Source organism: Heptranchias perlo, chromosome 32 (genome assembly GCF_035084215.1).
Source record: "Heptranchias perlo isolate sHepPer1 chromosome 32, sHepPer1.hap1, whole genome shotgun sequence".
NCBI classification, from domain to species: Eukaryota; Metazoa; Chordata; class Chondrichthyes; order Hexanchiformes; family Hexanchidae; genus Heptranchias; species Heptranchias perlo.
Genome location: NC_090356.1, coordinates 12,188,163 through 12,202,551, shown reverse-complemented (window position 1 = coordinate 12,202,551; position 14,389 = coordinate 12,188,163). Strand labels below are relative to the sequence as shown.

The following is a 14,389-nucleotide window of genomic DNA, read 5'->3' as shown; positions in this document are numbered from 1 at the left end:
AAATCTTATCCTTGATTTGATATCTTTATATGGCCTTGTCTCATCCTACCCCTTTGTGATCTCCTTCTGCCTTACATTCCTCCGTTCACCCTTTGTCCTCCTGTCTTCTCCTCACCCTGATCTATTCACCATTAGTAGCTACCTGTTGTACACTCCTGCCTTCGAGGACTCTACCCATTAACTTCCGTTTTGCTATCTCCTGCTTCTAAAAACATCCTAAAAAACCCCTACTCCCCAAATACACCTTCGGTTCACCATCCCAACCTCTCCTTGTTCCCTGTCCATTATATCCTTTTGCTTCTCATTGTAAAGTGCTCTGAGACATCTTCCGGCACAAGGAGTGCTAAATATATGCAAGCTGTTAGTGGATAAAACTTTGTCAGTTGTAGGGGTAGAAAAGAAAGATGGAATAGAGGCATGTTCATTCTTAGCTTCATTGAGATTACCATTTTATCATGGGATTAAGCACCAGAGAACACAAGGGCTGCCTCTTATATTCTCTGTCCACTATGAATGACAGCAAATAGTATATAGCCAGACCATTACATTCAGGCTATAAAAGGTCCGATTAATTTACTCAAAGATAATTACCCAGAAATAGAAGAATATAGGGAGAATCCAGCAGTGTAATGCTTCACTAAACCATAATTAAACTGTTCCAAAAACAAGGCAGTCCAAAAATCTTCATTCCTTTCAATAACTTCTAACTACTCCCCAATTGTCATCTAGTGAAGACTCCCATGCAGCCTCTCTGTGGCCTCCTCATGTGGAATAAGCAATGACAGGTTATATTCCTCTCTTCTCTTTGATGTCCAAGTAGATTCTTCACAATGTTAAATCAAGATATTAATCATTTCTTCCACTCATGGAAGATGTGAACAATACAGCCCTGATGAGTCAGACCAGAAGATAATGAATGTCTACTTCCCCAGTCTACAACTGTGCCTCCATTAATGACAAGGGATTGACCCAGACATACTGTAAACTTATGACATAATTAACTTCTGAACACAGGCAACATTTTGAAACAAGGGTCCAAATGCCCCTTGTGAAGAAGTAAATATTAGATTGTTTTATATATTGGCTACCCCATGATCACCAAAAAGAAAGGAACTAGTCCTTAAAGGTATTCTGAAGCCTATCCTTAATTAGCATTACGCCATCTAGCTACAGTCACTTAGACCCTCCCTCCAGGAATTTTCCAGGTTGAGCCATGATTGAGCTCTGTTTCTGCCACGGACAGCCGTCGACACTTTTCAACAGAGTAACATTTAAAAACTCTAATCATGGATTTAGGGTTTGAAGAGAACATAAGAAATAGGAGCAGGAGTAGGCCATACGGCCCCTCGAGCCTGCTCCGCCATTCAATCAGATCATGGCTGATCTTCAACCTCAACTCCACTTTCCTGCCCGATCCCCATATCCCTTGATTCCCCTAGAGTCCAAAAATCTATCTATCTCAGCCTTGACAGAGATCGTGATGTGGAGATGCCGGTGATGGACTGGGGTTGACAAATGTAAGGAATCTTACAACACCAGGTTATAGTCCAACAGTTTTATTTAGCAAATAAAACTGTTGGACTATAACCTGGTGTTGTAAGATTCCTTACATTTGAGAGAGATCAACTGGCTTGAGATACTTCGGACCAACCAAGATACCAGCTGTATTAGGCAGAATTTTTATGAGGTGGCAGACATGATTGAACCAAGATGCGGTTTCACATCTGATGAATGTGGAATAGTGAAGAATGAAACCTTCCATACTTCACTGGCACAGAGTGAATGATCAGATAAAAGCAAGAGTTGGACTAGGGAAAAGCAGCAAAGAATTCTCCAAACATCCCAGCTGGATAATTTATAGCAAAGATCAATCTCATTTACAGAGTATGATTTATTGTGGGATATCCTGGGAGTGAGAGTTAGACACCTGTGATGCCTAGGACTGCAGGGGCATCGAAGCCCAAGTGTTTGGGGCAGCGGTCTGCTGGTAATTTGGTAAATTCTGTCAGTCTGTGAGTGAGAAACAGACTGTGCAGGTTTAGTATTGGCGGAGGGGCTATTAGCCTCGGCATCGAGCAGCTGACGCGTGTACATCTGGCCTTGGCTGAACTTACTACTAATTAAATCAAGGAGGCCTATACTCATTGACTAGCAATCGTCGTCATTCCAGGTTGACTGTGTATCTTTCCTTTTTGCAGCGCTTATGCAAAAACACAGGTGGAAGCTGCAATGAGAGATGAGGCTGTTATCCTTTCCTGTTATCTTACTGTAGGATCAAAGTCAGTTCTAGTGCACAGGAGCAATTGGGAGTGAACAGAATTTCTGCTGGCACGATCCAAACGAAGTAGGCAAAAGCAGACAGACCGACCAAGCAAGGAGAAAACAAGGAGGCAGGATTTCATAGAATTGAAGGAAAGTCATTTTTCTTCCTGCATGAGGCCCAAAATCCTGTAAAGATATGGGATTGCCCAGAGGAATAGCAGGACTGACATTTATGCCATGTGATTTTCCCCTCCCCATTTTGCATCAAATGCCAGAGATGGATTCCAATCTTTTTCCCCCCATCAGTATCACTTCCAAGTAACGATTCTTCACGTGTCTAGACAGTGAGCATGGCAGGCGATTCAACCACGAGGAGACATCATAGCCGAGAGCAGTTCTATCCTCATTAGATGTTCACAGGTGCACACTTTCCTCTAGGAGCACTGGATAATGATCATGAGTGAGAACCCAATTGATTTTTCTCTAACGCAGCCGAGATCACCTAAACCTCAACTGTTCATCTCTTAACCAGCTGAGTAAAAACAAAATGAAAGCAGCCTGCTTTATAGGGTATAATTACACAGCATAGGAAACGATAGGCCAAAATTAAACTTTAAACAGTCTTGCCAGTAGTTTCCATCGGTGATCTCTGGATTGTCCGTCATAACATGGGCAGAAACCCCAGAGTAACCGCAATTAAGTTACAGCAGAAGATCAGGCAACCTGTGAAGATTCTACCCCTGTAAATCCAGGAAATAGTGAAGAAGGAGTGAGCTACATGGAGGATAAATGATATACAAAGAATGAGGAATAATATACAAAGGGAGTAATTAACTTTCTTCATTAATTCATCATAGAATCATACAGCACAAGAGGCCAATGGGCCCATCTAACTGTGCCGGCTCTTTGAAAGAACTATCCAATTAGTTCCACACTCCTGCTGTTTCCCCATAGCCCTGCAAATTCTTCCTTTCCAAGTATATATCTGATTCCTTTGGGCATCTTCAGGAGAAAATCAAAGAATGGAATGGGTGAAGTATGATTTTACATTTAGCACAGTATTCAAAAGAACATCTTTGGAAGATGAGTTTAGACAATGGTGTATGGCAACATGTAAACATTACTTCATATGAATACCTTAAAACAATCAGTCCAGAGGAACCTTCAATATTGGCCCTTGACTTCCCCCTCACATAAGCAATAGTTACATAAAAATTACTTTATAATTAAAATATGAGGCCGGCCCTTACTACGAGACAGTGAAAACCAGCTCACCCCAGAATATTGAGATCTAATCAGATTTTAGAACAAATTTTTATTTATTTTTACTGTCGGAACTTGTTGCAGACTTTTTGAAATCAAATGTGACTTTTGACTAAGAGATGACAATATAAAGTGTACTTTTTTTTATGCAGTACATTATATTTAAATAACTTTTCCACTTGTGGCACAGAAAAGTGAATTCTTATGCAGCATCTTGACACGTTTGTTTTGCTTTGTAAAGTTTTAGGTTTCTTTAAACCACTAATAGGATCATTGCGGGAGGGGGAAAGGAGAAGGATGAGAATGGTAAGGAGAGAGGAAGAGGAAGGCGGGGGGGAATGTAGTCCAGGCCTCACTGTTGTTATTACTAATAAGTTAAATGGAGGGACTCTGCTCCTAAATGATGTATCTAATTTTTTTGGCAAGCTAACTGCATCATAATATTCCAGTACAGTAACATTAGTCAGGCTTGAACAGTGAATATAATATTTATAAAAGGCCCATTTATCTAAGTCTACATGTAACCATTGTAGACGTGTGTAACTATTCCAGACATATTCTTAATTTAAGGAGCTGTTCAAGGTTATTGAGCAATCGAATCTACAAAATATTTCTAAGTTCATAGTTTCCTTGGAATATTCTAGAATAAAATCTTGAAGACCTGAACAAGCATTGAGTTTTAAGATGTAGAAATGTTTTTAAAAGGTCAAAATCTACAGGCAAAACTATTAGAACAATATTAGCCTGAATCTTACTAATTTGAACTAGCCATCGATATCCCAGCACAAAGCAGAGAACATAAATATTCATTCTAGTGTTACCGTTCAAATGTACATAGTGTAGGGTCTCTGTTTGGCTCACATCTCAAATTATGGGCAAGATCATGCTTATTCAATTTAACTGATAATAGAAGTAGGAAATCCTGATTTCTCATTGCAAAACACATTGCAAACAGCTCCTGATTTCACATTGCAAAACAAGTTATAAGCAGCTCTCTGAATGATGATTCATCACTATCCATGAAAAAAAATTTTGCTTTGTCAAGTCAGAGAGGAAGGAACATGCCAGTTTGAAATGGCCTAGCTGGAATTGGGAAAGACTTGTTATTTGCTCAAAATCTAGCAGTAGGTTAGCCCAAAGGTCAGTATGTTGAGCTGCTTTCCGAGGTCTCAGTCTCTTCAAAAGGACCACTGGAAGCTCTGTTCTCTGAAGACTACCAATATGAAAAATAAAATCACATTTAGTATCTCAATGTCTCTCAAACATCTCAAGTGCTTCATGTACACTTTCAAGTGCACTGGATTATGTAAACAAACATGAACCATTTTTCACTCCGCAAGATTCCACAAACAGGGTTGAAGTGAATGCCCAATTAATCTTTTTTTTGGTGGTGTTGATTGAAGGAATGTTGGCCAGGACACCAGGAGAACTCTCTACTCTTTAAATAATGCCATGGGATCTTTAATGTCTAGCAGAATCACCAAAACAGGTAGGCCTTATCCGAAGGATGGCACCTCTGATCATTCAGCACTCCCTCAGTACTGCACTGGAGTGGCCCTCAAGATTGTGTGTTCTAATTCTAAAGTAGCGCTTAAAACCCACAATCTATTGATTTAGAGGTAAGGGCACTACTCAATCAAACTGATACAAACAGGATTAAGCTAGTTTATATTAGATTCTTTTGTACTTGGCAAGGACGTAGCACATTACCTTTATCACTTTATGAAAGTGCTGAATCTAGTTATTGAGAATCATTCTGAAACAATCAATAAATAGGTCCTTGTTACACTATAATTAACCTCCATTAAACATTTTATGTGCTACTAAAATGCACTTTTGAAGTAGCCAGCCCCACTCCACGTCTTGAGCACATCATCTAGGCTAACACTTCAATGTAGTACTGAGGGAGTATTGCATTGTTGGTAATAATGTCTTCCGGATGAAATGAAGAATTAAAGCTTGTCTGGCTTATTCAGGTGGATATAAAAGATTGAAAGATTCCATCGCACATTTTTGCAGAGAAGGGAGTTCTCAGAGTGTCCTGGAAAAAAATTAATTCCTCAATCAACACTAAAAACCCATTAACGGGTTATCCATCTTGTGGGACCTTGCTGTGTGCAAGCTGCTCTCCCCGTGTTTGTCTCCATAACAGTACATAAAAGTAATTTGTTGACTGTGAAGCATTTTGAGACGTCCCGGGGTCATAAAAGGCACTATATAAATGCAAATTCTTTTACCAATTAAAATGAATATTCAGAAAGAAAAATGAATATCCTTAAAATGAATATCAGTTGAAATATTCATTGGGCTAGTTCATTTCACAGTGTATGTATACTAAGTATAAATAAAAACAAGACAACTTTATTTTGCTTATGCTCTGGTTGAACCTTTATTGTTACCTCATTCACTAAACAATTCAGTGGTGCAGGTTACCATACACAGAATTAGATATCTGCATTACACGTCTATGCTATACAGCGAATGGATTATAATTAGTACAAATACATGAAATATTTACATTTTAAGTCTTTATACCTCAAGCTTGGTTCAACATATATTTACAAAATAAAAATTATGAATGTGTAGCCACCCTGACAAAATATAATAAATAATGTACAGTGCTGATGCACTCCTCTGAAGGGTCTGGTGTTGATAGGAAGCACAATAAATCAATTCCAACTAAAACTAACCTTGAACTACAATGGATTGTGGTTAACCAGCCACAACAGACAAAATAAAAATTAAAAAAACACACAGGTAAATTCCTGATTACCAGCACATTTAGTAAACCTACAAACAGCAGCTATGGTACCTTTCGCTTTAATGGCGATATCCACGAATATCTTTTTTTGTAAGAGACAGTATCAAACTCATCATTTATCTAGCCTGTATTTCAAGTTCATAAGCAATCAAATCTACAAAATAAATCCATCTCAGCACTACTTCCCATAAATAATGTAGTGTGCACTCGGGGGTGGTATCTACAGCTTCTGTGTAGCTGAAATATTAGCGTAGGTTTGACCATGAAATTTGATAGTTTTCAAATTTTTATGCAAAATGTATCAAGGCCACCTATATTAAAAAAAAGTACGGTACGAACTTGCAGTCTTGCTAATCTGAAAAATAAAAAGCCTACTGTTAAATTAAGTAATGTTTACTTTGAACTCTTTAAGAAGGCATACAGTCTCTCACAAAAAAATAGTGGTTGTGTATTTCATACTTCAATGTGCAGTACTGGTGAAAGGGTTCTAATGCTGAGAAAATACACAATGTCCCACAGCAATTTTCAATCCCTTCCTAAACAATTACTTCCTTAAAAGGTGTGCAATTTACTGCAAATAATTCATACAAAATAAATAGTGCATTCATTGTGCACCAGCCAACAATTACACAGAATGTAGTAATGAGAGGGGAAAAGTCTTTGCTCTGATAAATCCATGATGATAACCATACATGTGAACAGATTCTGGGCTTCTAGTAGAAACTGGATTTACAATTTGAAATGAGTTAGCAAAGGGATGGCAGTGCAGGAATCTTACAATATGAATAAAATGTATGTACTTACATCTACCAGTCTTCAAACAGATCTAAGTTAAAGTAAAAGGATTTCCAGTGAACTTGTTCTGTAGTTACTCAGGTGGACAGATGTTTAATGCTCTACCTGGGTTTCTTTCGTTGTACAATTCATTAACACCGAAGCCAAGTAATTTTTCTTGAATGCACTCTACTATATTGGTGTCCTTTAATTGGTAAATCTGATTCAGTGATAGGCTGATAACTTGGGGTTTATCTTAAATCTATTATAGTTTATTTAAATTAGATTTAACACAGGAAAAAATCTGATTATAAAAATGTGAGCATTACTTCTCCTAATTGTAAAGAGATGGCCAACACTAAGACTGGATTAGCAGGGATGAACAGTTATCAGATTACAATTTATAATTTAACAATGCAATTCTTCAGTTATGCCCTCACACTAAACTGTATGTGATGATCTGAGGAGATCTGGAGTTTTGTCTAGTGTAACACTAGTTTGGTATTAATATGTATATATGTTTAGTGCTGTTTACACTGTGATGCAGCTGGAAAAAATATTAAAAGTGTAAGATGTACAAGTTTCATTTGGTATCCAGTGTGGAAACTAAACACTTCAAGCTTACTACTGCAGCATCCTTAATTCATATCTGTATCTAACTACCCATTTCAGGCCAAGGATGTGTACCTATCATGACTACCCTACATCCATCTCAAATACACTGCAATTATTTCAAATATCCAGTGCTTAGTGTGTAGAAATGAGCCAGTCTTATTTTTCAGGCACAAGCATTAGCTGACCAATGTATGGTGCACAACTTTGACCAACCAAATATTCTCCTTTAAACTGCCTATGCTCTGGAGGTTGTCTGGCCTCTGGCATGGTGCATCTCACTGTGTGCTCTGCAGGTTGACTAACTTCAGGCTCACAATGTACTGGTTCTACTGGACATTCTTGATTAGTTAACCTCACTTGTTGCAACACCACATCCATACATGTTCACAGCTAAGGACTGCATCTTCAAAATTTACAATAAATAAAATGCAGATACTAAATAGTGGTGATCTTTCTGTAGTCCATTTTTTTGAGAACACATATTGACATGAAAAACTACCAGGTTTTAGTTTAGTTTGGGCTTTTATACTTTAGGAATTTTGAAACAAAAGTAGTACTTTCTATTCTTCATCAAAGCTTGACTATCTTTAATGTACGTCACATGTGGAAATATAGCCAAGTCATGTTTTAGCAAAAATAGCACTGTGCATAAACAATAGCTTAAAAAGGTACTAATTCAACAGTTAATTTACCTGCTGTCATTTACAAGAGATCTGCTACATTGTGCATATTATAAACTATGCAGTTTCCTTAATCTATAAAGCTTTACATTTAACTGGGTCTTGGATACTTCTACCTTCATACCAGTGCAGGCCATGATCTGTAGGTTTGCTAGCCTCAGTCATGCCCTCCGTTCTTCTAAATGGCTTTCTTTAGCTGGCAGTTTTAAAAAATGCACAGAAGAATCCAATGATTTGCTCATGCTCACTCATTATGTTCTATCTAAAAGGATCTATGCATTTGATAAATGTTGTTTGCGATTTGATTTCCTACATTTGTAGAACTTAATTTATATCCAATTTTACTCACTCCATATTATGATAGCATTAGATGCAATACAAGTTATAATCACAAACTAGCCGAGTCTTGTGTACAGATGAATATGCATTTATCTTAAAACTCTACAGTATGTTTCCATATAAGATTCATAAACACTTGGATCCTTTTGTACAAATTAAACTTTAATAAAAATCTGGTGAAGGCAGAGAGAATCAAGCTGGGATTTTAGGGACTCGGATGCTCACTAAGGATTAAAAATCTAGTTTCAGCACTTCAGGTTATTTACTTTCAGGTGTTTAAAGCAAAGATTAGACTTTTTTCCCCTCTCATTCTATTGCACTGTTCCTTCTGTAATAAAACAAAATCGTAAACAGTACACTAATCAAATACTACCACTGAAATTCTCACTTTTGATTTGCTGAGGCAGCTTTCATCCTGGTAACTCCTACAGTAGACAATTCAAGCATCAATAGGATTCTCGGCCCCATTAGTCTATTAATGCTTGAAATATCTCCACCATTTCCACTCTACAAATCAGTGCTAATTAGCACTTAAAGCAGGTTAAAGTCTCCTGGGAACTGTTCAGTACACAAACTGCAAGAATATCCAGTAGATAACCCCATTAGGATCCCTTTTGATCAAGCTCCATTTATGCATATCATGGTCATCAGTTATTGATAAGAAAAAGTGCATATATACTGTATGATTCCGTGAAAATAAATTAGCAGTGATGCTAAGTTGTGTGTGCTGACTTGCTAAATGGGGTCTAATCTCTACTGCATTTGACCATAAAAGGTCCCAGTGCATCACAGAATTCCAGTTTCCACTATCATTTGGTATTACTGGAAAAGTGTTTCCATGGCACACAGCATTAGTAGGCAGCTATAATGCAACAGAAAAACACGTTTCCTCTGTAGCAACATCTGAAAGCGACTAAAGGGAAAAGCCCTACAATGAACAGAGGTCTTTGGAGATGCCCAAGGGAGCCAATGCCATCCTGTTGGGCCAGACTGAATAGTTCAAGGACAAGACTACAATTATCAAAACGTTTCCTCCATGCTCAAGTTTGGCAAGATGCTACATGAATGCCAATCATACCCTAAATGTTTTAACTTTAAAAGAAAAGGTTTGCATGTCATCACATACCACGCTGTTTCCACTCTAAATGCCTCTATTCATTACACTGCAGTTTGTCAATATATTCTCAAATGATAAAGTATCCTCAGGTACCATTTGATCCAGTCAACCTGCAGCTATACACATTGGTGAGATTGATTTTGGCTATAGGATGAGATCTTTAAGAGAGCAAACCCAAAATTACTTGAGAAATACTGACATGCAATTGCCTGTAAACAAGTCTGTGATCAGCTTGTATTACATCTTGTTTGGTTGAAGGGACAAGGCATTCTGCAAGAGATATTTTAACAGACACCTTTAGGATACATCATTGACAGTCAAGAAACAAAATGGACTGCAAATCATTGAGAAAGAAACAGAGTGTGTAACTTCAGGGGAATAATATGCAGTGAAGTTCGAGTCCCTTCAGCCCAATTTCTTCTCAGCTAAATTGTCGAGACTGAAACACATTGAAGAAAATCTCATGACATGTCTGAGCCCAGATGAGAAGATTGCCTCAGCATCTGCTGCCGTAAGCTCACTGGTAGTCACAGGTGCAAATACTGGTCTACAACTTTAACAGGTCTTATTTTTCTCTTCCTGCTTCTAAATTGCTCCCTGCTTTTAGAATAACCTGCAGGTTACGTGATGGGCAAAGGCCAGCAACTAAAAGTGTTATGCACTTTATCGTGACATAATAGATTAGAAGACAACATTGTTTCTAAAGCAATTGGTTGTATGCAGGAATACAGCATTGTACATGATTTGTGGAGTATTTTCAGCTCTCCATCTGGCACTGCAGTGATGTGGAATTACCCGACATTAGGTCAGTTACTTTAGGACATTATTCCTGATTGATGTCGATTATACTGCAAGTAAGTATTTATCACTGAAATAACGCAGACATCTTGTTCGATCACTTGAAGGTGAGAATCACGTGCATTGTTGAAGTCAAGTCTGTTATTAGCTGCATTTTACCAAAAGGTTAAAAGGAGGGGCTCAGTGCAAACGTGTCCCTCTATATATGCATGCGCACACAAAAGAAAGAAAACATACATAGGAAAAGGTCAGCCCAACCACTGCACTGCAGGCATGTGCGTAAAATAGCAGTGTATTACCCCGACTGTTTTCCCCAGTAGGTTTTGCTGTCTTTCTATTACACTATTTATTAGTGAATCCACCACTCAAAGTGGGTCAGCTTTCAAGATCCACTAGCTTTTTTGCTAACTGAATGAGAAGGACGACATTTCCTCAGAATGGACTTCACCCATTCCACCAATCCACATTAAACAATCCAGCAAAGTTTGCAGCTGCTGGGATCATCGAAACTTTCAGACTAAAATTCTCCAGCAGCTATGACATTCTAGAATACTGGAGATTATCGTGCAAGATATTCCAGAACACGCAACCTATTCCTGAAGGTATACTCTCCTTAAGCTACCACCTATCAGATGAAGAGCCTGCATTTCTCTTTCCCGCCTCATCTTACGGCTACTAGCCCGGGGAGGGCCAGTTGCAGTTACCATGCGGTCGCAAATCAAAGGTTACAGATCGACAGGTAGCACAGACAAGGACATCCTACAGACACAAGAAAAAAGCAGTAATGGAAAAACGGTTGAGAATCGTGCACACACTCGACTATTTTACAACATGCTACTACAAGACCTGGAATGGGAATAAAGAAAAAGCAGTATTTTGGTAACTAGAAAAAAGGTGCTTAGATAGAGAGTTAAGCCACATGTCTACATGTACAAGAGAAACCGTCAAGAATCACAAAGGTTAAGAGCAACACTCGTATGTTCAAAAGGCAAGTCAGAATAACTACTTCATTTCTTGCTTTCTGTGAAAGTTTTTCTTTTACATCGTTGGTTGCCCTGAACGTCTTCTAGCGAGTTTTGACCTAAAAAAAACCAAAATTGCAACTGTAAAACATCAATCTGTGAAGGCACCAATCTGTATGATATTTATAAAAAGTTAAAACAAAACAAGAATAAATGATATGGCTTAAAGAAATAATTGAAAAGTACTATAATGTAATTTTCACCACACTCTGTAATTACAAAGTAGACCAACATAAGTTTGTATTTCCTGCCATCCTTTACGGCCTCTCGAGTAACTCTGCCACTTTAACATCAAGTTTGTGGCAAATTACTCTGTGGGCCCACACCCACCAGAAACTAAGCCCGAGACTATTCCACCCATTTCAATTCAGCCCTTTACAGCTCAGAGATATTTTTATCATCCTCGTGTGGCTGATCCACTCCACTGGTGAAGAGAATGTGCTGACTCACTGCAACAACTGAAGTGCATCAAGCACATCAGTCACAATCTTTTTTATAAATGGCAGTTAAACTGCTTTCCACCAAAACAAGTGTTAAAAGCATTTTGTGGGCCTGGTTTCATCTGATGATTTGGGATTCATTATTTCGATAATCCGGATTGAATAACCGTAGTGGAAAATTACAGCACCAACAAAGGCAAAGTAAGCTACAAGCCAACCTTACGTTCTTTTATTGCTGCCGTGGAGGCGCTGGGGCCCCGGAGTGGAGGCGCTGGGGCCCCGGAGTGGAGGCGCTGGGGCCCCGGAGTGGAGGCGCTGGGGCCCCGGAGTGGAGGCGCTGGGGCCCCGGAGTGGAGGCGCTGGGGCGCCGGAGTGGACGAAAGAGGTGACAGGTCAGCAGTCGTAGTCATGAATCAAGGACAATTCAGTGATTCTAATATTGCAGATCGGTTAGTTCCACTTGCTCAATAACTTTCCGAAGCCAGTATCATCTGCAGTATCAGTGCTTTATTTTAAAATGAATGGTGCACTATCTGAATCCTTTTAATAAGCATTTACTTAAAACTGTCACTTGATTTTTGCTGTTTTTTTAAAAATGAATTATAAAATGCACAAGTAGCACATGTACAAACTGGGGGATACAAATGTGAAAGACCTAAGCAGTCATTGATATAACACTCTGCACATTTTTAACTGAACTCCAGAATAAGGTTATAAATAGATCCAAACGCAAAAGATACTGAGTTAATTGGAAATATACAGAAAACAGGACCATACTGCATTTTAAAGACTGGAGAAGCACGATCAGTGTCCCTTAAAATATTCTCTAACATCTTTTTCCTTCTTGTTCCAGTTGCAACAAACAGGAAATAGAGGCTACAGCATGAGGGAGCTGATCAAACATCATTTATGTTTGAATTAACCCAGGGATTGTCATTTCAACTGTTTAAATTAATTGAGTTCTCTCACACCACTAGGCCTGGTAACTGTTCCCACTCATTACATCAACAAGATCACCACCAACAGGGGAAAAAAAGCAGAAAGATGTTGAAGTTAATTACAGCTCTTGTAGTGATTGATTTTTTAAAAAGGCTCTGTCTGAAATTGCCTCCCAAGCAGTGTTTCTCAATTAATTAAATTGAACATTTGTTATGCTTGTAATGGTGAAATATCTTCTGGGATTCCAAGGAAGAGTACAAGGCATTCAGACCAGGAATAGGGATCTATCTGCCTGGAATGAGAGAAAGTTTTATTAAAATGCAAGCTGATATTTTACCTGATTGAACCAGCCAGCAATGGATTGAAAGCATACAACCAATCATACATATCTTTGTCATTGCTTGCTTGCAGAAGTATCCCACGATGTTTTGTGCACACTGCAAAAGTATTAGATGTCTGCACAATGAAAAAATAAACAAATGGTTATTTATTGGAACTGTGCAAACCAAAAGATTTTGGCTCCTATTTTCTTTCTAATTCTAATCTTCATGTAATAATTAAATGTGTTTTTTCTTTGCCAATTTTCTCCAGAAGGCATTGAACTTTTGCTAAGATATGGTTCCTTCAGCCAAGCAGCCAATCTTCATGACGATGATAGCAGGATATTTGACTGTGGGAATACTACCATCCGATCCTGTCCCCACCTGACATCCACACAAATACACTTTCCAGCAGGTGTCATTGGATAGCAATCAAGAGCAGGAATCCTGGCTGAATTTGACCTCCCTAGCCCAGGGACTGTTGTCCTTACTAGCACCATCAACTAACTCAGCACAGTCCAGGGACTGAACCCGGGACCTCCTGGTATGTACGTCCCCATTATATGTTGCCTTTACCAACTGAGCCATCAAAGTAGGCTTCAAAGTGCAGGAGATGGAACACCTGCCCTTTCATCTCCTCCCTTCCCACCGTCCAGGACCCCAAACACTCCTTCCAGGTGAAGCAGCGATTTACTTGTGCTTCTTTCAATTTAGTGTACCGTAGTCGCTGCTTGCGATGCGGGCCTCCCATACAGGTGCTAGTTATGGTTCTACTTTTGCCATTTATAGCTCCTCTAGACCCATCTTTTGTTTCTCTACTTGTCCCATTACCACCCCCTTTTGCTTTGCACCATCATTCCTTTTGTCATTTCATGAGTCCTGCCCTCCACCCTATCACAGACCTTTTCTTTTATTCTTTCCCTGGCTCTGTACTTGCTTAAAAACAGTTAAATCTCTAACTTCTTCCAGTTCTGACGAAAAGTCATCGACCTGAAATGTTAACTCTGTTTCTCTCTCCACAGATGCTGCCTGACCTGCGGAGTGTTTCCGGCATTTACT

General features: G+C 38.9%; 1 protein-coding gene across 3 annotated transcripts in view; it reads right to left on the bottom strand.

Annotated features, from left to right (window-relative positions):
- Positions 1 to 14,389, bottom strand: part of kif1b (kinesin family member 1B) — a 220,179-nt gene that overhangs the window by 19,257 nt on the left and 186,533 nt on the right. For 2 of the 3 annotated variants that reach the window (XM_067970370.1, XM_067970371.1), the window contains 2 exons: positions 13,348 to 13,466; positions 5,886 to 11,690 (listed from right to left, as the gene is read on the bottom strand). In XM_067970370.1, the coding sequence (XP_067826471.1) occupies positions 11,648 to 11,690; positions 13,348 to 13,466 (162 nt within the window). In that variant the 3' untranslated portion in view covers positions 5,886 to 11,647. Of the gene's footprint in view, positions 1 to 5,885; positions 11,691 to 13,347; positions 13,467 to 14,389 lie in introns of those variants that run through there. The other variant, XM_067970375.1, reaches the window with a different exon arrangement.